The sequence below is a fragment of the Antedon mediterranea genome, chromosome 2 (assembly GCF_964355755.1).
Source record: "Antedon mediterranea chromosome 2, ecAntMedi1.1, whole genome shotgun sequence".
Taxonomy (NCBI): domain Eukaryota; kingdom Metazoa; phylum Echinodermata; class Crinoidea; order Comatulida; family Antedonidae; genus Antedon; species Antedon mediterranea.
Window position 1 is genome coordinate 8,733,735 of NC_092671.1, and position 24,209 is coordinate 8,757,943.

Below are 24,209 nucleotides of genomic sequence, written 5' to 3' on the forward strand. Positions count from 1 at the left end.
CGGTAAAGGTGGTGATGATACAAAGAAAAAATAGTTTGAAACTTATGTTACATGGGTAGTAACAAAGTGCGAGGCACGCGAGGCAGGGAAGGCATGGGAGGCAAGTCAGAAATTTATGCGAGGCATCGTTTTACCATCATCAAAAAATGCGAGGCATCATTTTATCATTCGCCGTGGCTAAAGATACGGTACCGTATTCTAACTTCTGTTTACTAAAGGTACGGTAAAATTGCATTACGTCATAATCAGCCAATGGGGTGCTGGTACGTGTGTGACGTCATCGTATAAGGACTTGGGATTTTTTTTTCATATCGCGTCTGTTGTTGGTTGTATTTATATATGTAGAGAATTCCTATCGGCGGCGCCAGGCTGCGTGGATGTGTGTGCTGCGCTGCAGATGAGGGTTTTATTTTTATTCCAAATGGCCTATTTAGGCCTATATTTTTTTAAAACTTTGTTTACAATGGTGACCATAAACAATAAGCAAATGCGGACAATAAAGGAGCCCTTAAATACTATGATTTAGACAGCAGTGTAGCCCCAGGGCTGACGAGTCACAGAAATCAGCGCACACATATGCAGCTGGCCACAGCCTGGAATCGCTTTCCCTTCACAAACAAACTCATATAATGAGGTTATACATAGTACGTAGTAAGTAGGCCTAGGCCTCTTTTAAAACGGTTTTCTCTATTCTAGAATTAAAATCAACATGGCTTTTCAATAATAATAACAGACGTAGGCTACATTTAGTTTTTGTCACACACGACGGCGATAATAGCGATAAATAAAGCATAAAGAAAATGCGGTTGATCACTGTTTTCGCCATACCTCCATGGTTTTCGCGATATGAAAAAAATCCACAAAGTCCTTATACGATGACGTCACACACGTACCAGCACCCCATTGGCTGGTTATGACGTAATGCAATTTTACCGTATCTTTAGTAAACAGAAGTTAGAATACGGTACCGTATCTTTAGCCACAGCGTTTATCATTTCTCAAAATTGCAAGGCAGGAAATCACCGAAATTGAAGTAGCCTAGGCCTAGGCCCGCTAGGCTAGTTTCCTTTTGCACCTGCCTTGTATTTTAACCAACTTTATCCTGAATACCACAGCTTAGAATTAGTAGGCCTACTTTAATGAAGAAAAATCACATAAAAGTAACAATAAATCCATTAAATTGGTGATTTTACAGACGTTGTTTTTCTCGCATTTCGCACACTCAATGTTCAATATTTTCTATGGAACGCCAAAAGAGCAAAATTAATTAGAGGGCTAAAAACTCTGTGGAATCCATTTATATTTAACGCATTATTTGGTGAAAATCAAGTACAATTTCAATAGATTTTGTCACTGTCAGTAAGGAAAAATGTTACTGTTGATAATGTACACGGTTTCGTTAACCTTTTAAAGAATAAAATAGAAAAATTCATCATAATATCCTTAGTAGGATGTCCTAGGTCTAGACTAGGTAGTGATGTTGATTTAGGATCGATTATTATTCTTTGAAAACAGAACATTATCAGCAGTAACATATTATTACAGCATTTTTATTGACAAATTAACAAATATATTGAAATAAAACGTGTTTTTCACTAATAAATGCATGAGAAATTGACGCATTCCACTGAGTTTTAGTCCTCTATTATCGTTGCTCTTTTGGCGCTCCATAGAAACAAAAATATTGAACATTGAATAAGTGAAATTCGCGAACAGTGTGCGAGAAACACGCCTGTAAAATCATTAATTTAAGGATTTATTTGTTACTTTTTATGTGATTCTTTCATTAAAGTACTCATGAGGTATACTTCTACGGTGTGGTATTCACACGATAAAGTTAGTTATCAAATTTGGAGTAAAAATACAAGCGAAGGAAACTAGCGCCAGGTTTATTAGTACGTACATGGACAACAATAAATAAAAATCGTTCGTAATATACCTAGCTTACTAAAACAGGAATAGTGTATCATTATTAAATATTACACCAACTATTATTATATCAAAATTGATTAAATTATTTTCTACATAGGCCTCTTATCTAGGTTAGGGCTAAGCATATTAGCTAAAGTTTAATTTTAGGCCTAGTTTATTACAATTGTCGGACGTAAGTCTTTTTTCACACGCGCTCCAGAATTCTGTCGCAATTTTTTTCTTTGCGGCATGTTATTGGATCGCCATATCAGTTACCTTTTATTCACCGCCAGTTATTGAACTTGTCCTGGCAATCGCTGTTCACCTTATTTGCGAGAGAGGTACACGTGTTGTTCCTAGAGAATGGAATGTCAAAAATGTCTTTGGCACGCCGCTCAGAGAGAAGTCTGTGCGTTGCTGCTGCTGAAACCACGTGCTATAGGAGGGGAATGCACCACAATCCTCTGAGCTGAGGGCTGAATCATTCCGCTACCTGCTAAATAGTAAAGAGGGATTTTCCATCTCTCGGGTCTACCGGATCTAGGCGCAGGGGTGTGACAAAATATTATTTTCGCTCTGCTATGTTCGAGAGACATGTGAGTGAACACGCTCGAAATGCCAACAAACATTGCAGTCATTTGATGAGTGTGTCGCTATAACAATTATTGTTTATCGAAAGTTGAAGACTGTCGTTCAGATTTTTGAACCGTAGTTTGGGCACTTTTGTAAAAGTAAAATTTGACAAGATATGACTTGAATGAAAAAAAAATCGTTACATAAAAATAAACAACATGATGAGTGTATACACGAATCTATTTAGATACGCTTGTATTGATTGATTATTAGGCCTATAATATAGCATAATAGCACGTTAAGATATGCCTCGCACCTTTTTGAAATTGTAAACTATATGCCTCGCATGCCTCGCACTTTTGGAAATGATAAAATGATGCCTCGCACAAATATTTGGCATGCCTCGCGTGCCTCGCTGCCTCGCACTTTGTCAACACTCATGTTACATCAATGTTGACCAATATTAATACACATTCCTCCTGTTATAGGACACTTCGGGGCCCAGTGGTTCCTGAATAGAGGTGTTCCAAATAAAAGGAGGAAATGGAGAGTTACGGTACATTTTAATTAACTCGCTATGACGTAATAATGACAAAATACAAATTATCAAAGCAAAACACAACAGTACCGCTTTAAGTAGGTATACTAACCGAACGCTATCTTCTCCATAACATAACTATAACATAGAGCTAATTACAAAACGTATTTCCCCAGTGCTTTAACTGCGCATTAAGATTTCAACAATAACGATTTTAATACAAACGCCAATAATAATATATAATGCCCTCCGGTCTGGTCTAATAATAACGCCGTCTAATATCGCAGTAATTGAGGTAAAAAGCACAAGGACCTTGGTCCGATTCTGAAACCTCTCCTGGGAAATTTCCCCTATTACTATATAGTTCAGTTCAATGCAATACCGTACTGTACTACGAATACATTGCTCAAAATCGTTGGATGTCAGAAATGGGGATGAATCATTTTACTGGAGGCCATCATCAGTGTGCTGGATGATAAGGGCAAAAGTTCGCTATAACATTCAATCTATGACAATGACTTGGATTCACCAGTACGTCGATTTAATACCAGAAACAAACATTATTATCTCAGTTAATACAATAAACATTATATTAAAAGCTGATTTCTATATTCGGATTATATCTGTTACGTCGCGCCGCGCCCACGTGCAGTAGGTAACAACAGCTCAATTTAGCTTGGAACTATATTTTATTTGTTCATGATTTCTTTTTTTTCTCAAATGTTATCGAAGAAGAGAAGTAAAATATAGAAAAAGGAAGGGAAAAAACAAATAAAAAGGTACTCGTACACGACCTGTGTACTTATTTGCAATCAAATAACGTTTGTTACATGCATAAGTTTCCTTAATAAATTTTATTTCATATAACATAATAAAACAATGTAAACATTACATTTATAATTCAAATGGAATTTGTATGGACATCAAGAAAAACGCACGATTAACAACATTAATACATATTCATATCGTAACTTTATTATTGTCATCTTAGAAAAATAATCATATTATTAAGTGAAAATAATTTGATAATAATGATTAAAAGTCAATGTTTCATTATACAGTGCAAAATAATTTGTGGACACGTGTTTTATTTTGTTTTAACTCTCCAAAAACCGGTCAATTCCATGTTTAGCACCGGAACCATGGGTGTAATTTAAATTGTCTATTATTATGTACGATCGACGGTGCCGATAGTCACTTCCCTTATCACCAACCCCAAAACACACTTGCACACGCCCATTCTCTAAATGTCATTCATGCGACCCTGTATACGACACCGTTATTCGGGGTGAACCTTAAAATTCAATGCATGGACAATGAGCGGATGCATTGTATTTTTATATACTTAGAATTATATTATATTAAACCATGGAGAAAAACATATGAACATACATATAAGTAAACATACCGTATGTAATTAACGATTTTGTTGGTACCTTTACGTACTATATTATTAATAACGCGCGCACACATACAACTTTCACAACTTTACATCATATAAACTGAATTTTTTTTTTCTTTAAACAAAATAATTAGACGAATGAATTTTATATAAAAATAGATTATTGTATTAAATAATATTATTAATAAAATAAATATTTTTGGAATGAATTAGATAATGCGTGGCCTATATTATACATATATCCAACGACACGCAATTAAACTTATGAAATGAATGGTTTTTGTTAAAGGAATATGATGTTCACAACATTGAAGATGTTTTGTTTTCTTTTAATGTAATGCACTTTAAACTTACTAAAGACATAGTGTATATTTATCTTCATGCGTACACATGAATTTGAACTCGACCAATGCTTCCGTAATAAATATGAACACGAGGATATTAGCCAAATATCGTATTCATCTAAAATTCATATTATTTAGAGCATCGCGATATTTTCAATAGATTAGGAAGACTAACATAGTCTATCAAAACATTATGCATTTATCTTCATTAACATTTCTAGAACACCAGTTTCATTTTCAATAACTAACACTTATTATCTATCATTATGAGATGACAGAACATTATGGTAATTGATGAAAAATGAGTGTTTATGCGCAACGGCTTATAAAAAAACCTGTTCGTAAGCTTGTTATAGGTCTACCCATAGTCTCTATGGTCTATCAAACGTTAAACGTTACAAAATAAGATAACGGAAATTATGCGAAATTACGCTACGTAATACGTAATAATAAGGTGATACAAAAATGAGTGGCATTGGTAAAAATGAATCTGTACGCACAATGGCTTTGGTAAACTAAAGCCTGTTTTGCTGTCGACATTATTCGACGCTATCGTCGTTGATCGTTAACAGTTCAACAACGATCGTTTGAAAACGATCAAGTTGAAATGATAACTATAGCGAGTACCTTTTCATGTAACTCGTTAAAATGTCAATGGTTACGTAGAAGATCGCCGATTATTGTTAACGATAACGTCGAAAGGAAAACAGGCTTTACAGGCATACGAAAGATAACGTTTCGTACCGGTGACGTTACGAAATAGGATAACGGAAACAATGCGAAGGCACGTTACGTAATACGATAACGTGATACAAAATTGAGTGAAATTGGAAAAATTAATCTTTACGCACAATGGCTTTGGCAGTAAAAGAAAAACTGTTTGCAAACTTACAGGCCTACGAAAGATTAACGTATCGTACCGGTGACGTTACGAAATAGGATAACGGAAACTATGTGAAAATACACTGCTTTAGGCCTACTGTCCACAATAAATAAGGAATCAATTTTGTATGTAAATAATACTTAATTTATTAATAAATATCATTCATGGTTTGTTACGTAACACTTTGTAATACCTGACGATTATTACAAAGTGTGACGTAACAATCGTTCAACATAAACGGTATGGGGTGGGTCGAATTTAAAGTCTTTCTGACTTTAATATAGGCCCATGCCTGAACTACTTTTTTTGTATTAAATGCAATGTTATGTATTAACAAACGTTACGTTATGAAATACGATATCGTTAAAAAAAATTACGTAATTTGGAGTTGTAAGTATCTCGAATACACTACTTTGTTGTCCACAATAAATCAGGAATCAATTGTGTATGTAAATAATACAATAATTCATATTATTTATATGCAATTTTAATTAACAAACTAGTTTAATATTATGTCATTGTGTATTATCATGTATGTTTATTGTGGAAATAAATTGAAAATTGAAACGGATTCGTGCACGAAAATGTTTAGATCAACAAGTACAGATTGACATAACAATTATTAAAGAAGCATTATAGATTTCTTTTTACTAGTTTATGACTTGATTGATATTCATATTTGTATGAATATATCTATATCATGACTGATTAAAAAATAACTAATATTTTCCGTTGAGGATTTGAGTCTACGAACTATCATCAATATATGTTATATTATTCTGTATAAGGTTCTATATATTGTCCCCAGTGTAATGAAAATCGTTGAAATTTATTAGCATTTTGACGGGAACTAGAAATTCTAGAACTTCGTATGAATGTCAATACAATACAATATTAGTTTTCACCCTGTAATTTCTGTATGCAGTGAATGTAAACATAAACATTTCTACTATAAAGAATTGGAATTATGGTTTTGTATCAAGAATACATAAAGTATTGATGCACAAGAAATAAATTAAACACGTGGTAAAAATAGCAATAATAAAATAACAGAATGCAAAAATTGTTACATGTTATGTTTAGCACCCATTTGTGACATAAAGTTTCAATAGGGTGAGGTACGGACTTTGCATATTGTACTTGGACACATTTTACACAGATAGAATAGATCTCTCATTTGTGTAGGCCTACATATTATTTGCCCAAAATAACTTGTTATTGAGATGAGCATAGTGTACAGTCTACAGCAGTGAACATATATCCCAGTCGAAAATTACTATTTGTGCAACTAACGTTATAGTCATAAACTATAGGTTGTAGCAAAATTTGTACCACAAATACAGAGGAGGTTGTTATTGAGATGCTGATCACAGTATTGTAAAATGATGGATAATAATAGTACTTTCTGAGTTTGTCACTTTTTAATGTTCTGTACTGTATTCTCATCAGCATTCAGGGTAAACGTTCAGCCTAGTATCGTGTTAAACAGTCCAAAAACAATATATTTTCAGATCTGTCCAATAAAGGGTAATAAGAAAGAATAACAGATGACAAATAGTAACTTTCATTTCCGCTTAGCCACAATTAATAGACTATAATATATGGTATACCAGATACCTTTAGGCCATTATAATAATTTAATTTAAGTTTGAATTTATAATTTAATATACATATAAATCTGAATTTAGAATAAACATAAGCATCATCTACTTCAATATTAATTTAGTAATCAGACAAGGCATTTTTTTTTAAATATAAGAAATTTGCATTTTCAATATGTTGAATTATTCACAAACAATCATATTATTAAACAATATTTTTTTTGTATTTATATTAAAAAACATTACAATTTCACACAAGTTTGCAGTCAACTATAAATCAAATAACAATCAAAATAATTAAATAAATGAATTCTATTTAAGAAAATATATTGTATATACTGTACACAGCTATGAACAATATTGCTAATTGAATAATTTTAAGAACATACTTTTGGAATATAAACATTTGGTCTGTATGAAGTATAAAATATTTTGTGGTCGTGTTAACATTATAATATACCATACTCGCTTGAATAATCATCTTGTTGGTTAGCTATTCAGGGGACACACCTATTAAAGGAACACTTGCTTGTAAAATGAACAAGAGGCAGTATATGTTTTAACACTATGACCAACCTCTATTCAGAGGACATCTCTAGTTAAGAGACACTTTGCTGGGTCCAGAAGGCGTCCCTTTAATAGGGATTTTACTTTATTACTTTGAATATTATGTTTATGAGAAACTTAAAAATAATTCTATATCTCAATAGAAGGTGTATTGTAGGCTCTTTCAAGGCACTTTGTGGGTACTCATGAACTTTTACCCAATTTAGGGGGAATATTATTGGAACAAGACTCTTAATCAAACAAGTACCATATAGCACTTTTAATTCACAGGTTTAGTTAAGTTGCATGCACCATAAATCGGTGGGTAATATTACCATATAAATATACTATCTTCATACTGGTGGTTTTCCTTTGTATTTAAGTTCAACAAACTGATGTAAAATCTCTCCAAAACTGCGTCCAGGACGTTGAATGCTGGCCATACTGCCGTGGCAAGATTCAATGGGCAAAATGGTGAAAATCAAGGTTAAAACGGCAAAGATGAGCATTATTATAGTTACAGTTAATCGTAGAGTTCTCTTGACTAGATACCAAGGGAGACGAACATCAAATGGAAGTAGGTCTAGAAATGCGTTTGTTTTTACATGAAATCTGAAAGATAACATTATCAAACAAACTTATAAGTAATAATCTATTTAGGTGGGTATAAAACAATTATATATGCAGCATAATATACAGGATACAATCAAATGTACTAAATAATTAAACAAAAAAATATGAGACAATTGAATATACAAAAACAATACAGCGAAAAGTTATAAATAATTTCTTAGAGTGAGTTACTAATTTATTATTATTCATTGTATATTGGGACAAATAACAATAGTCATATGAGAAATTATATTATTCTTTATTATTTTATATTATTTATTATCATACTAACTCACTATCAAATTAGTTTGACACACAAAAAAAGTCCATATATGGACATGATAATGTTATATCACTACAATATTTGGACATATCACTACCATATTTGGGCACATCACACTTTTTTGAGTTTGATAGTGTAGACAGAGCTTTAATGTAGACAAGTTTTGAAAATTCATCTTTTGCAAAGAATACATCTAATTCTGCATGCTAAGCATGTCATTCAAGAAATTATCGACATTAGACTCTATTTAATGATTACTTTGAGAAACATCATAAAGCTATTATTAGTAATAGATAATAAATATTCAAAATTATTTTATAAATTTCTTCTTAATATTCGCTTATTACCAGGATATATCAGAATAATCAATATATTATAACTAGTCGAAATTTTAATTGAAATATTTCCGTATTAAAAAAAAACCTATATTCTTCGTGGGTAACTGGGCAGGTAGCATTGTTTATACCATCCTAAATAAGCTTCACAAGCAATTTTACTAATCACCAGGGGGTTGCGCTGGGGCCTATGCTCCTCCTTTTGAAATTTTAGCTTTCAAAAGGGGTGTCTCTTAAATAGAGGTTAGAAAGTTTTACTTTTTGATATCTAATTTGTACAATCTATGCTATTATTAAGCAAGATTAATCAAATAGCATTGAGGGGGATTATTTCGCCAGTCCTTAAATACCTACCACTGATATAGATAACTACAAGTATTTTTACACTGAGTTTATTAGTGCTTTTAGCTGGGCTCATTAAAGAGAATGGTAAACAGACAAACTGACAGACAGACAAACAAGCAGACAAACTGAGAGACAAATAGACAAACATACATTCAAAGGTTAAAACAAGACCGTGCAGTATAATATGTATAATAGAATAGGCAACACATTTTTTACAATTAATTGATTAAATTATATAATATAATATGATAAATTTAATGTATAAAGTTGATAAAACTAAAAACTGCTTTACTAGCTTAGATATTTTCTGAGAAATCAAATGTGAAATAAATAAAGTTGAAAACATACGATTCCATTGGTATTATGTTTTCATCTTCAGCTTTGTCCATTAAATCATCAAGATTATCACACAGTCCTTTCTGCTGTTTCCTCAACTCTATTAAATCTTGTGATAGTTGAACTCGAACTCCTTCCTCAAATCTACAAGTTAAATATTTTACATTTATGTAAGTGTTGAAATGTTATTACCACAATTGAGTTGCTTTTATCCACTCTTCTCTGTTATTATTAAGCCGATTTTCCACTAGGCGAATTTGTTCGCGCGAATCCAACGTTTCGAAGAGAAAAAAATCGCCTACTCTCTTTCCACTACATGAGCGAATAGCTGCGACGTTCATGTTCCTAGCGTGGTTGCTGAGCATTTCGATTCGCATGAGTACTCATGAAAGCGTCATAGCTCATTTCCTGAGCTCTGATTGGTTGCGCAATATTTCGCTTCGCAAAAAGTAGAAACAATTCGAACTAGTAAATTTTGCTGAAGTGAAAAATCAAAGGAACTAGAATTCGTCGAAGAAGGCAGTATGACAGACAGAAACGCGAATACGCATGTGCATAGCATGACGCTTTCGATTCGCGCGACCAAATTCGCCTAGTGGAAAATCGGCTTTAACCAGATAAATTTCATTAGAAGCATACAGAATTCAAGCAATACATACAGTACACACTCAATTAGTTGATAGTAGTAGGCATGTACAGACGAGTCAAAACTAAGCCCTGTAGAAGCAGTTTGTTTGGTGTAAGCCGCCGGGGAAAACACTATTTGTATCAAGTTAATATTTAAGCTGTACCATCAGAAAATTTACCGTGTGCTACAAGGAATGATGTGCACATACAATTTCATGTTTGATGTAACTTTACATCAGATGGACAAGTAGTGTATGATAAACTCAGGGAAGAGTTAAATTAAACTACACAAAATTTATACATGGATTTTTCTGCATACGATATTTTTTTTGTAAAAACGGCAGAGAAAATCCAGAGATTTCCTGGTGTATTTTGTCAGGGGTTCAGATTGTGCACAGTTTGTATGAATTTCTCAATTCCTGTACGTCTATAATTGTGTGAAATTTCCGTAGTAATTAATGGACGTTCTATAGAACTGAAGAACCCTAAACTGGAGCTTTTAATTTTAAACCATAAATCAGCTTTAAATGTTATTTCAACCACAAATAATCACGTTAAAAATGCTTTTAAAACCAAATTTTATATATTGCCTTTTACCGTATAAAGTGGTTTAAAATCAAATGTACATATAAAGTTGTTGAATTGTGAATTTTAACAAAATACACACTGCATTAGATATTTTTTTATACAAGTATAAATTGACTTTTTCCACATACAGATGACGACTGCAGCTCTAAATCACCATATATATTGCATTAGACGGAATCATGTTAAATTCAACATAATAAACACACTGCAGTAGACACATCAATTGATAATGTTGAACAGTGCTTTAAAAAAAAAAAATTATACATTGATTTTGCCACATAAAATAGATTTGGTGACGAATGGAGCATTAAAAAGGCAAGCTGATCAATGTAGTTCAACATAAAATATACATTGCAAACAGAAAATAAATTTGGTGATGAGTGGAGCTATTAAAATAAAACATAAATTGCAGAGTCACAGTTATTAATAACAGGAAAATAACAAATATATATATAAATAAATGTATATTGTTTTTACAGAAAAAAAAGGAAAATACTTGTGTAAAAAGTACACATATTTATTGCCCGAACAAAGGGGAACAAACCTGGCTGGCTCAAGTTGTTTCTACTACTACCTAGCTCATATTGTATAGCGCTAGTGTACTATAAACATAGCTCTGATGTATACATATTCAGTTCTCTAGAAAGTCATTGCCTGATAGGTCAATAAACTAAAACAAAATGTCCTACATTTAATGTTTTGTATCTTTTGGTTTATACATTAAATCCAATGATATTTATCTATCTTTGTAAAATTAAATCAACTTCACATGAGATGGTTTCAATTAAAACTAAAAGGCCAAAGAAAATAGTTGTATATTACCGCTGATAAAATATTAAACCTTCCATAATAATCAATAGCAATTCAGCCCAGCCAGAAACTTTTGATCTATGACACACCTATACGCCGACATACGTTTTTTAAAGCCTTACAGTATCAATTTATGCAGAGTTGGGTAAGGATGGCAAGTTTGCCGATGTTTTTATTTATTTCAACAGGCTGGAGTTGCTATTTTCATAATGTAATGTTTGTCATTTAACATAATTCAACTTATAAATAGCCTACATGTATAATCTTAATCAATGGCCCTTTAAATCAATTATAATAACATTGCTTAAAATAAAATGTGCTTTTGAGAATATGTATCATAGTACATCAGTATGTTTTGTTGTACTGTATCTCCTCCTAAACCACAGGGTTGACACTTGTACTGTTCGCACTGGGTACCTTAATTCCCATTACATGTTTAGAAAATTAAATAATACAAAAACATACCCCCTATTAAATGATTGCTCCTCTATAATTTGAAGATCTTTTTGAGTTGGAGATGATGACGATGAAGTACTTGAACTTTCATCACTGAAACTTACTTGACTCTTCCTAAACAAGATAAAACAAAACAAACAGTAAATTTATGTCATAATATTATTATTATTATTATTATTTCTTTATTCTTTTATACTGGGAAGCCTGTTAAGGAGTAAACTACTGTTTCCCACAGTACCCAGTATAACATATAACAAAACATTTTTTTAGATTTACTTAACTACAGTAGAACATATCCTAATTCACACACTCTCCAACTAAGGACCACTTTTTAATTAGTAAAAGAGACCAAAAAACCTAAAGACCATTAATATCTAAAAATGAAATATTATATTTCAAAGAAAAATACATTTTTCACACTAAAGAAAAATAAATATTTTGATGGACACAAAAAAAGTGAATAAAGTTATCAATGATCGAGTAGATAAAATATAAATTATGATTGAAGATTTAAAAAATAAAATATTGAATCATTGATTGATGAGTTAGTTTAGTACAAAAAGCAGCTTCTTATATAAAATGGATTTGATGTTTCAACAAATTAACAAGTCAATAAAAAGTGTATTCTACATATTTCTACATTCTTAGCTCAGTCGCAAATCCATATCAACATTTTTACAAGCAGCGTCTTGAATGTTCAACCTCTTTTGCGAAATTATTTACTTTTACACTTAAATAATATATCATATAAGTATGAATAAAGTAAACATATTAATATAAGTCATTTTGTAGTTTTAATTTCAGTAACTTTACCAGAAACTTGTTTCTTTCAATGTTTCCTGTTAATGTTTTTGCTTTAAATTTTGGTGTTATCAGGTAATTATTTTAATTTTTCTTCCAAGGGAACACAACTGCATATACATTGGTTTTAATTTACTTGTTTATTTATTAGATAAATTAAAGATGTATTGTCTCTTTGACTAATTCCAAAAAGATTTTGTAAAAAATATTTTGTATCCTAATAGTTATTAACTTCCACCAAAAATTAGTCGAAAAAAAAATCATTTAACTGAAATACAGACGTTTTTTTGTTCAAAAAATAACTTTGACTTCCAGTCAAAGTTTTCGATCAAAAAATATCCCATAACGCAACGCGCTTGTTTGGCTACTCTGTATGCATAACACCTTCTCAACCGTGCCGAGTTGTAAACAATCCTAATTAGCATCATGTATAATGCATACTCGTGGTTTGAAATCTTTCTTTACTTTCGCTTGCGACGATATTGCAGACGAAATGTAATCAAATTAATTTACCTGTTAATTATGTAAACTTGTTGGTTTTGGCTTGAATTTTCAACTTAAAGTGAATAACTTTAATATTACTTTGATATGGCCAATTTTAATTTAGAATATTTTGACCTTCATTTTTTGTGTTTCAAGGGACAATACATCTTTAAGTAAAAAATTTGCCCAACACAGATGTGGGAGTCTCTTGGTTCATACCAGACATATAATGATTAAATTGTGGTTGTTTTACAATAATAATCTGTTCTGTTTCACAAATTTCTTTTTACAAAACGAATGGATGCATGCTTTGGTACCCTCCACTATATGACAAGCAGTCCATGGTTCTCTTTTACTACAACATGAACACGCACATACAATGCGCTTTAAATTAATCATTAATATAATTAGGTTAATTGTCATTAAGTTAAGATATGGGGGGGATTTTAAATTAGTACTAATTCCTTGATGGGTAAATAGGATTTAATATGTAAGCCAATAGAGCAAGAGATGAGAATGCACTTTTCAAGTAAAATTGCATAGAAAATCAATATAAGTTGTATGACGTTATAAGTAAGATGATGAAATTGAGTTTATACTTAAAGAGGTACTGTAGTTGACAATTTACAATGCAAATGGTCAGATGTGAATCTAAGAAATTGCACACGAAATAGACATAGATGAAGACTAGAATAGAGATCTGTTGCCATATTCACTAATCACACTTAAGTGAGATATTTCCCATAAATATTAGGTATTTCACTTAACTCAATAAATATTTAAGTATTTCCCTTAAATTGTATTCACTTAGATAGGAGATTTTCTTTATTAATTTTAAAAGCAAGTGTTTCCCTACGTCAAAGTGTGAATGGTGAATACGGCCACTGACCTATATCAACTTCACACCTCCTCAGTCTATTTTTAATTCATGGTAGCCACTGTTGAAGCATCTAATTTGCCCTTGTTAAAATTAATCAACATTAACGCTACAAACACGATGACTTATATTGTATACAGAGCAACACATATAAATCCTCAAGTTTACTCATTTTTATTCTATTTATTAATGTTTTAAAACCACATCCACCTTTTAGGCCATCTGTTAACTCCATCAAGTACAAAACCACAAACAAAACTTGGGACATACTCTTTCCAACGCCATGCCACCACTGAACACAGATTCATGATCAAACTTTTCCCATATAGCCTGACCATGGACCTATAAATTGGGTCTATGGCATGAAGACAGTCAACTTAAAAGCATAAAAAAATAGTAATTTGAGCATATAATTTCAGGGCCTGGACCAATAATTATCAAATACTGTAAATTTGATTGCAGGAACCTTCATTGCTACACACATGATACTGGCCTTTCAATATAATGTTTGATTTGAGTATTGATTTTAAAGAGATTTGTCACATAAGATTATAGTCAATACTATTAATGATGTCAGAGCATATATCAGATTTCAGTTTAATCTACACATCCTTATAAGATGGAAATACAGTCCATTAAAAGAACGCTGTTTGTACAGCAAAATTCGCCTGACTTGGACTAGAAGGTCAAGGTTAATCAACATCCATTATGGTCTTTGAAGAAGACTGGTAATGCTATACTTTCTTCTCATTATCATACAAAACAAAGAAGATGTAATTTCAAATTAACTATCCTAAGGAAAAAATAGTCTTTGATTTAACATTTTAAGAATTTTTTCAAAGTACTTATGTTATGGATTAAGTAGTCATTTGTACTTGAGGAGCTGGACATGGTTAGCAAAAAATTTCGACTGCGACTGAAAATCTATAATACCAAAAATAAAAACCACCACCACCATCACACTGTCGCTGAAACCACTACATATATATATATATGAACATTTTATACCAATACAATTACAACCACAGAATCCACAACTTTTTACCACACACATACACATCACTACAACAAAACCACACTTTCTAACAACCTACAAACTTTATAAGCATCTTTATCTACTGCATGACCAGGGAGGTGAAAAAAAAAATCATTTTTCATATCCCTGCTATTATAATGACAAACTCCACAACTTTATTTACCATAACCATTTACCAGTATCCAACATTTAGAAAATTGTGGTCTTTTGCTTAAGGACCACTACAATAATATTCAATAATAAAAATAAATAAATGAATACAATTTAAAAAAACACTGTAAAATTACACATAACATTATTTTGCACAGAACACGTTTCCTAGAATTCATTGTAACACTACTAACCTTTTCATTAGTGTTGAGCTTGGTTGCACAGACTCTGTAGCGCCCTCTGGTTTAGGTGTTACAAACATTGTGCTTAATTTGTTACGAGCAGCAGTTGCTGCAATTGCTGACGAAAACCTAGATCTTGCATCCTTTAAACAAAAAATAAATTGCTGATATAATATATATAATATAATGCTCAAATATGTAAAATGCTCAAATATACATATATACATACATACATATACATATATTAAATGCTCTTAGATAAATAATATATAACAGATTTAGAATATAAAACAAACAATAAACAGAATTGAAGAACACAAAAACCAAAAATATATAAACACATTATTACATGGTATAATCAGCCTGAACTAAAATAATGTCACTGATGACAAATTATAATATTTATATTGTTAAATTAAACAATTTGGTATTTATATCTATGTTACATTACATCGCCACAGTTTAGTGATTTTATTTAATGTTTACAGACACACATTGAGACACAATGACAGATAATACTGTATTCGTAAACAAACAAAAAAATCCAGATATAATAATGAAATGACATAATTATTCATTATGAATATTCATCCAGATACAGTAGTAGCATATGACATAACAAAAATTATAACACAATATAATTAATCTATAAAATATAAGGTTGAAAACAAACATAATTCACAAATCAATATTAAGACATTGTAATGACGATTTACACAGTGGTATCAGCCAACACCTCTTGAACATAAAGAAGTTCAACATGCAGTTGTTTAGCCTATACCAGCATGAATCATTAGACTAATTTAAATATGGGGGTAGGCTATATTACAGAAAAAACTGTTCTGGCCTACATACCAATATAGCTTAGCTTTAAATTTTCCTTAAAAATATCTTCAATGTCTTAAAAATTGATTTGTATTTAAATAAACAATTTATACTTAAAGATATATTGTCCCCCTGATAATTTTTTGTTGAATAAGCCACATAATAGTTATTCACTTTGACCAAAAACTGGATCCAAAAAAAAAAAAAAAAAAATACCTGAAAAACTGTAATTTAAAGCGAAAAATAGTCAAATTGGCTGCAAGCTAACATATTTTTGGTAGAATTTAACTGTTTATTTTTTTTTTCCAGGTTTTTTTCTACAGAAGTGATTAAACTTGCTAATACTAAAATACTATTCAAAGTGTGATTTTATTAATCTTCATTTTTCATGTTTTTGGGGACAATACATCTTTAAAAACTCTGAAATAAAAAGGAATATGAACCTCAAGTTGGGTGTTGGATGTGAGCGGGTTCAAGTGCGGGATGGAAGACCTTCTAACGGTCGCATACCTGCGTTGTGATATCTCATGCTGGTGTTAATAAGAACACATAAACATGGTTAGATAATGGTAATTCAAATGTAACAAAAATAATGAAAATTAGTGATGAATCCAGATAAGTAAAGAATATTTTTTAATATTTTATTTCAATTAAATAGATACTCATATTATCACATAAGTTTTTTTTTGTGCCTAAAGCACTGTCTACACTATCAAATTTTATGTGACAAACAAAATGTGATGCTACCACATGTGAGTATATCACTACCATATTTGGGCACATCACACTTTTTTGGTCAAACTAGTTTGATAATGTAGACAGAGCTTTAGCAACATTTTTACATCAAAACATTGTTGTAGATTGCCCTTATAAATGTATTCGGTACTGTATAAATCTGGATTTATCTCTAAAAGGTTATTTCATTCAGTATCTAGTGGTTTAATAAAAATGAAAAACATCACATTCCTAGATATTATTATAAAAATATTAATCAATCTTTTTCTATAAAAAACATATTTCCAGTATTTTTTCAATTATATCTTAAATTTGTTGGGCTTCCTTGGAATAATAAAATTCCCAATAAAATCCTTTTTTTTTTTACAAATATTTAATTAAGCTTTAAGATAAAAGTAAGTAAATGATCATATTTGGAATTATACTGTAGAATAAGAGAAGTATTTATAAAACTCTGCATAAATTTTATTGAAATTAACGACATTTTGGGGAAATAATAAGTGACTATGATATGCAAAATGCAAGAAGGTAATTTTCATAAAATCGCTATTCTCTCATTGAATATATATATATATATATACCAGTAAGTTTTGGAATATAGTATAAAGCCTTCCCAGTACAATTCAAATGATATTTGGTACAATATGCATATTGCAGATCACTAAAACATTTCTATATAAATCTATACAATCCAAATAAGTTTTCAACAATACACACAATTTCATTGAAAATATCCCAATTTATAATAAGTCATTAGCCTATTTATTTGAAGAGATAATAACATCACTGTAGGCAAATTTAAATCGATTCCAATTTTTGGAAAATTTGATTGGGAATCGCTGCACCATCACAATAGCATTTCAATCAGAATCAAATAGTCAAATAGAATAAAAAATAGTTGACAATGCTAAAGTTCATTTTGCAGGATGGATAAACTATTATAATATATCATGTTTATAATTTACCAAGCCTTAAATTTGTGGAGTAAAAAGAGTTGTGAGTTAGAACCCTGACACTAGGTCAGGATTGAACCCTGGACCTTGGGATTGGAAGGGAAGTGCACGTCAGGCTACAAAGCCAATGTACTTCAAATGCAAAGTTGAAAACCAATATTTCTGTGAACTGTCTACACTTGCTTTTGGTAGATGCAGTTCTTTTAAAATTGAAGTCGAGATCGTGATAGTGTCAATTTGACTACCCGTTAGCAATGCCAGTTGTTACAACCACCAGTGAGAGAAAGAATAGCGAGTTCATGAAACTGGTGAAAAGAAAACCTTATAATCCTCTAGGTTGAATGAGGAGAAGGGTTGAACGGAAAGTCTTCTCGATTTCTTGGTTAGTGACTGGAGAACAAAAACAAAGTAGTTAGTGTGCATGGGAATGATAAACGTGCAGATAGTATTTGGTTTATTTGGGATTTTATGTGGTAAACTTAATCTGTTTTAATCTGCTTTTTTGCACATATTTTTTATAATAAATACTTAGAAAAATGTACACACATCTTCAATTACATGCAAAGAGCAGGACTCTCAACAATTGTATTTTTACAATTATTTCCCCAAGATATTAATGAGACCACATGAATGTAGCCAGAGTCTGGGTTTCTCTATGGTTTGTTTGCTTATTCATAATATGAGTATGTTTATTTATATCAGCATGAACATAGTCTCAACTGGTTTAATGACATTTGCATGTCAAACAGAAGAAAGAGTTTGCCTTTTTTCTAGAGCAATTTATTTCAAACTCGCAGATTTTCGTATCTTTACCATATAACTTTTATTATTAAGTTGGCTATTATCTATCTTTATTGCTTATTGTAACAGTTGAGTGAACAATAAAATTGAATTGAAAACAAACAGATCTCAAGAATACCACATGAAATCACATATAAGACTCTAAGAAAATGTCCTTGAATGTGAATTAGGAACATTCGGAATAAAACACAGGTTGGAGACAATACAGTATAAATAACTAATAAATCAAAAAGTTTTATTGCTATATGACTAATAAAGTGGCCATGCAATTCGCTTTCTACGAGCGCTTCGTCGATTTAAAGACCTAAATTTATTTTGTGTATTGAAACAGAAAATTACCGCAAGCTTAATACATGTAATGTTTCTCTGGATTGGAGAAAATTCACATTTTATAGAAATAGAAATATTTTATTACAAATATAAATGGTATAGTATCTTTTAATATATTACTATGAAATAATGGTTTTAAATGACAACCATTGTAATATTGTTATTATATGGTCTTCTGAAGTATGATACACAATTGTAATACTCATTGTGGGAATTTTCAATCGGTATACTAATTTATTCAATTATTAATAACATACATATATTCACTAGTTTGGTAATTTCATGTTTTTTCCAGATATCAATTTAAAATTTAATGAATAAAACAAGTGCTAATGTTAAATGCTACGCTGTCCATTTACCTCCTTGTATGATAAATTTCAACAAAGACAGCGTTGAAAGCATTCAAAGGAAAAATATTAAATAGATTGAATGCAAATCGGGTCAACTTTTTTTATTTAGTAAAAATAATAATTTATATAGAATGCTTAACAAAATAGTGTATATAGTTGGAATTTGTGTTGGTTTTATTTGAATTTAATCATATAATAATTTAAATCATTATACAAAATAAAAAGTGATAACACGAAATACTGACTTTTTATTATATTGATAAAATCAAGTCTGGTGAGAAAAAATTGTTGGCAAAATCAAGATGCAAAGAAAAAAAAAGAATTAAAAAAAGATAATTTCAAGCAAAAAATATTTCGGGAAAAGGCAATATTAATATAATATGTTTGAATCATGTCAAGTTAGGAATAAGTAATGAGTATATTAATTATGAAAACACAAGCATAAAAAAACATCATCATTAGAAAATATTTGTGGTGTTATCGCAAGAATTCAAAACAATTATTAAGCAAAAAGCTAATATCACTAGCATATGTTTCATTTTAGTAGGAAGAGGTTAATTAATAAAAATAAGTGAAAAAGTATTTTGGATGTTATACTTAAGCTTACCTGTCCACCCTGATTACTAATGTTATTGTACCCAATGAATGTTGCCACACTAGCTCTTCTTCTTCCTCCCTATAAGCACAAAAAAGGGTAAATAGGCATAAACACTAATTTAATGGTGACAAATACAAGTCCTATCTTCATCTAATCATATTTATATCAATTAAATCAGATTTGAGCCAATGTTCTTCATGTTGTATGATACTTTAAAATTTTTTTTTCTATAGTCAACTTTCCCAATACCATATTCTCTGAAGACCAGAAACTCTCCCAAAACAAAAACTTTTCTCCGAGTCCAAAAGGTCTTAAATTCCTCTTCACCATTAAAAACACATTCTGAATACCAGAATATCTGGAAAACCAGACATACTTGGCCAGAACATATCGGTATTGGGAGAGTCAGTTGTCCACCAAACATTTTTAAGCGTGGTTCCCACTAGCGACGCAACACAAGGACGTAACGCAAGTGAATTGACCAATCACAAGCGATGGCTTATTCGCTTGTGATTGCTAACTGTCTATAACTTCGCTTGTCATTGGTTAAAATGCTTGCGTTGCGTTTACGTCCTTGCGTTACGTTCTAGTGGGAACCAAGCTTAACTTATAGTTTGTTTGATATATATACAGTAATATCAATATACTGTATATCATACAAAATGACACAATTAGGTCTGCCTTAATAGTTACCCTAACTATTAATATGAAAATGCATTTAAAAAGGTGTTTACATGCACATTTTAGAAAGCTATTAATAGAAAGTGTGAAAATTGAGAACTTTTCCCTAGTACCATGAAGCCATGAAGTTCATATTGTGAAGTTAGTAGGATGAAAGCAAAAACAAAAGAAGTAGACAATTAAAATAAGGTTCTAGAAATAAATGACAGTATTTTAATCAAAATTATAAACTGAGTATAGATTTAATTATAGATAATTTGTGGCAATACAGGTAAATAGAGGGTGGTATTTTAATAATGTAAAAAATACAGGTAAATAGAGGGTGGTATTTCAATAAAGTAAAAAATACAGGTAAATAGAGGGTGGTATTTCAATAAAGTAAAAAATACAGGTAAATAGTATTTTAGTGTTAACAAGAAAAATCATCAATTAGCTCTCTGCAATTGTGGTGTATTATTTTGACAGATATGTTCCAGTTTATAAAACCATAATTTGTCCAGGTACAACGCAATAGTGTAGGCCTATATACTCGCAAGAAATTGTTTTATGTTTTTAATTATCAGGAATGTTTGTTGTGAGCTGAAATCATAGTGGAAGTGTCTGGTGATTGAATTATTTAATAGAAACATGAATACATAAACAGACAAGTTGTTTTTTTTGTGCCAATTTCCTTCCATAGAGAGAATCAAAGAGAAAGGTTAGGTTCAGAACAAGGTGTATAGGGAACTTGAAGGAGAATTTTGCAACATAAATAAATTCTTAAAATTGGTTACAAAGGGCAGTATTAATAATTAATATATAAAGAAATGTAAATAAAGAATCCCAAATACCAAAAAAAGGCCACCTATCATGCAAGTTAAATTATGCTTAACATACAAATTCATAGTGCAGTATACATGTTTACATATATATTTATTATTTATGTATTTATCATTTTGTCCATATTTATGTGAATGATTTTATGGATGCAGAATTACATTTAAATTAAAAATTCATCTCACTTTTCATTTTTAAATAATATGTACAACCAACAAACTTAATTAAAGATTGATTTCAATGTACACAGTTACCAAACAATTTATTTGTTTCAATTATATTTGGTGAAATATGTAAGATACCAATTTTGAATTAAATCACTTGATTTATATTTTTCAGTTAATATTTAATATTTTATAAAGATTTTGAATTTGTTTTAAAAATGTTGGTTTTGATATAACATATCATGGCACTAAAATCCATTAAAAACGTGACTGAAGATATTATATTTTTAATTAAGCATGCAATTAGAAAAACTGTTACTATACCATGCTATACTATTAACTATATCATGCTATTAGCTATATATACCCATGCTTTTAATGCTATAGTATGTATGCACTAATGCTATAACACTACCTCATCACAATGAATCATTTCTTTGTCACTTTCGCTACGACAGCGATTAAGTCGAACTTTAGATCGTATCTGAAGAGTGGAAGATCATGCTCAAACAGAAATACAATGATATACCAGGGTATGGATACTACGACAGTACTACTTTCTACGGTGATATCTACAAGGGTGTAACAACAAGAAGTGCAGGATAGACTGCAAACGGTTTGAGTAGGTGTAGAGTGGTATGGGCAAGCAATATAAAGGGTGGAAATGGTTAAGACAGGCTTGTAAAAAGACGAAAAATAACTGTTATGCACGGGGAAGGGAACATTGCCTTTCTTTGGTCATTATCACAGTATTTAATACTGACACAGGTAAATGTTCACACAAATAGATTAGAAATGAAGGCACACAATAATTATCATTTTAATAATGTAACATACGCTTTAATATTAAAAATGAAATCTACAAAAATGTATGTAAAAGTAAATGGTGAGTAATCATAAAGATTAATTACCTTTGGAGTTCCTGCCATTGTCAGTGAACGTCGGGTTACTAATCGAGAATCTGTGACAAACTTTTAAAAAAATAATAAAACAAGTTTTAAAATGTGGTAACATAATACATCTCACTGCATGCGTTGATTGCAAAATGTTGAATTTTATTAGGAATGTAAAACTTTTTAGGCGCAAAGTAAAGTTGCATAATTTCTCTAATTTCAACATTCTAAATATAAAATATATATATATCTCAATTTATTAAAACATTACATGTACAGAACAAATAATTCTAAACTGCCCAGTGATATACTGAAATATCTAATGACAGAGGGCAGTATACATTTATAGTCTGAAAAGTATGTACTGTATTATGTAGACTTAAATACTTTTCATATCAAGACTAGGCAACTATTAATTCTAATAAATAATCTGTTTATGCTCATCCATTTCTGAGTGTAAACACAAACCTGGTTCAGTAATGAACTAAACCATAATGTTTAAAAAATAATCTATATAATGCCAGAGACTACAAAGCATAAGAGCATAACAAATATCTGCACATGCCTACAAACATATTAATATTGTGATAGCTCTCAGGACTAACACCACACAAATCTTTAAAGCTATTACAACATGCTGGTTTACCTTGTAAACATGATCAGACGTTTGTTTATAAACAATATTACTCACCAGTAAAAAATAGCAACAACGTATCCATGAAAGTGTATATAAAAATAAAAGAAAGTTTGTAGTAAATGTTATATCACTATAGAAAGTCAGACAAATATCCACCACCAGCCATAGTTGCCTTAATAGTAGGACAAAACAGGCAATAAAGGACAATTTGAACTTGGCTAAAACCTATACTATATACATTTTGCATGCATGAAGTCACTTTACAGTTTTAATTATATCAGTGAAGAGTGCTCACTCTTCTCTGGTTATACATTTATAGTAGTGTACCATTACTAGTGATGTGTGCAGAAGGGTGCATACACTAGAAACATGTCTTTGTAGTACAGTACAAGCTGTTGACCACTATGGTGTTTTTTACTCGGGGTACCCGAGTCTAAGACTTACTCGTCTTCTCTTCGTCCATCTGGACACTATTGAGTAAAAAGTGCGATTTTTAAAGTACTACTCCTCCCTTATTAGTTGTAGTATTGAGCTGTACCCAGAGTATTGCACATTCGTGCTTGTCTTTCTAAACTATACTAGAAAATTGACTACTTTCCTCTTGTACTCAAAGTAAAACCTAAACAAAACCAGATTTTCATCCATAAAGTTTTTTGGAGCACATGTTTATAACTGCATTCTAGATACATGCAGGAAAGACCATAACC

General features: G+C 30.9%; 1 protein-coding gene across 1 annotated transcript in view; it reads right to left on the reverse strand.

The window, feature by feature from the left end:
* Positions 1–7,693: 7,693 nt before the first annotated feature.
* The window catches only part of LOC140039241 (uncharacterized), a 56,832-nt gene continuing 40,316 nt past the window's right edge, over positions 7,694–24,209 (reverse strand). The window contains exons 33-39 of the mRNA XM_072084842.1: positions 22,884–22,933; positions 22,388–22,456; positions 20,321–20,389; positions 15,732–15,862; positions 12,200–12,304; positions 9,722–9,853; positions 7,694–8,410 (exon numbers count right to left, since the gene is read on the reverse strand). Of these exons, the coding sequence (XP_071940943.1) occupies positions 8,152–8,410; positions 9,722–9,853; positions 12,200–12,304; positions 15,732–15,862; positions 20,321–20,389; positions 22,388–22,456; positions 22,884–22,933 (815 nt within the window). The 3' untranslated portion in view covers positions 7,694–8,151. The remainder of the gene's footprint in view (positions 8,411–9,721; positions 9,854–12,199; positions 12,305–15,731; positions 15,863–20,320; positions 20,390–22,387; positions 22,457–22,883; positions 22,934–24,209) is intronic.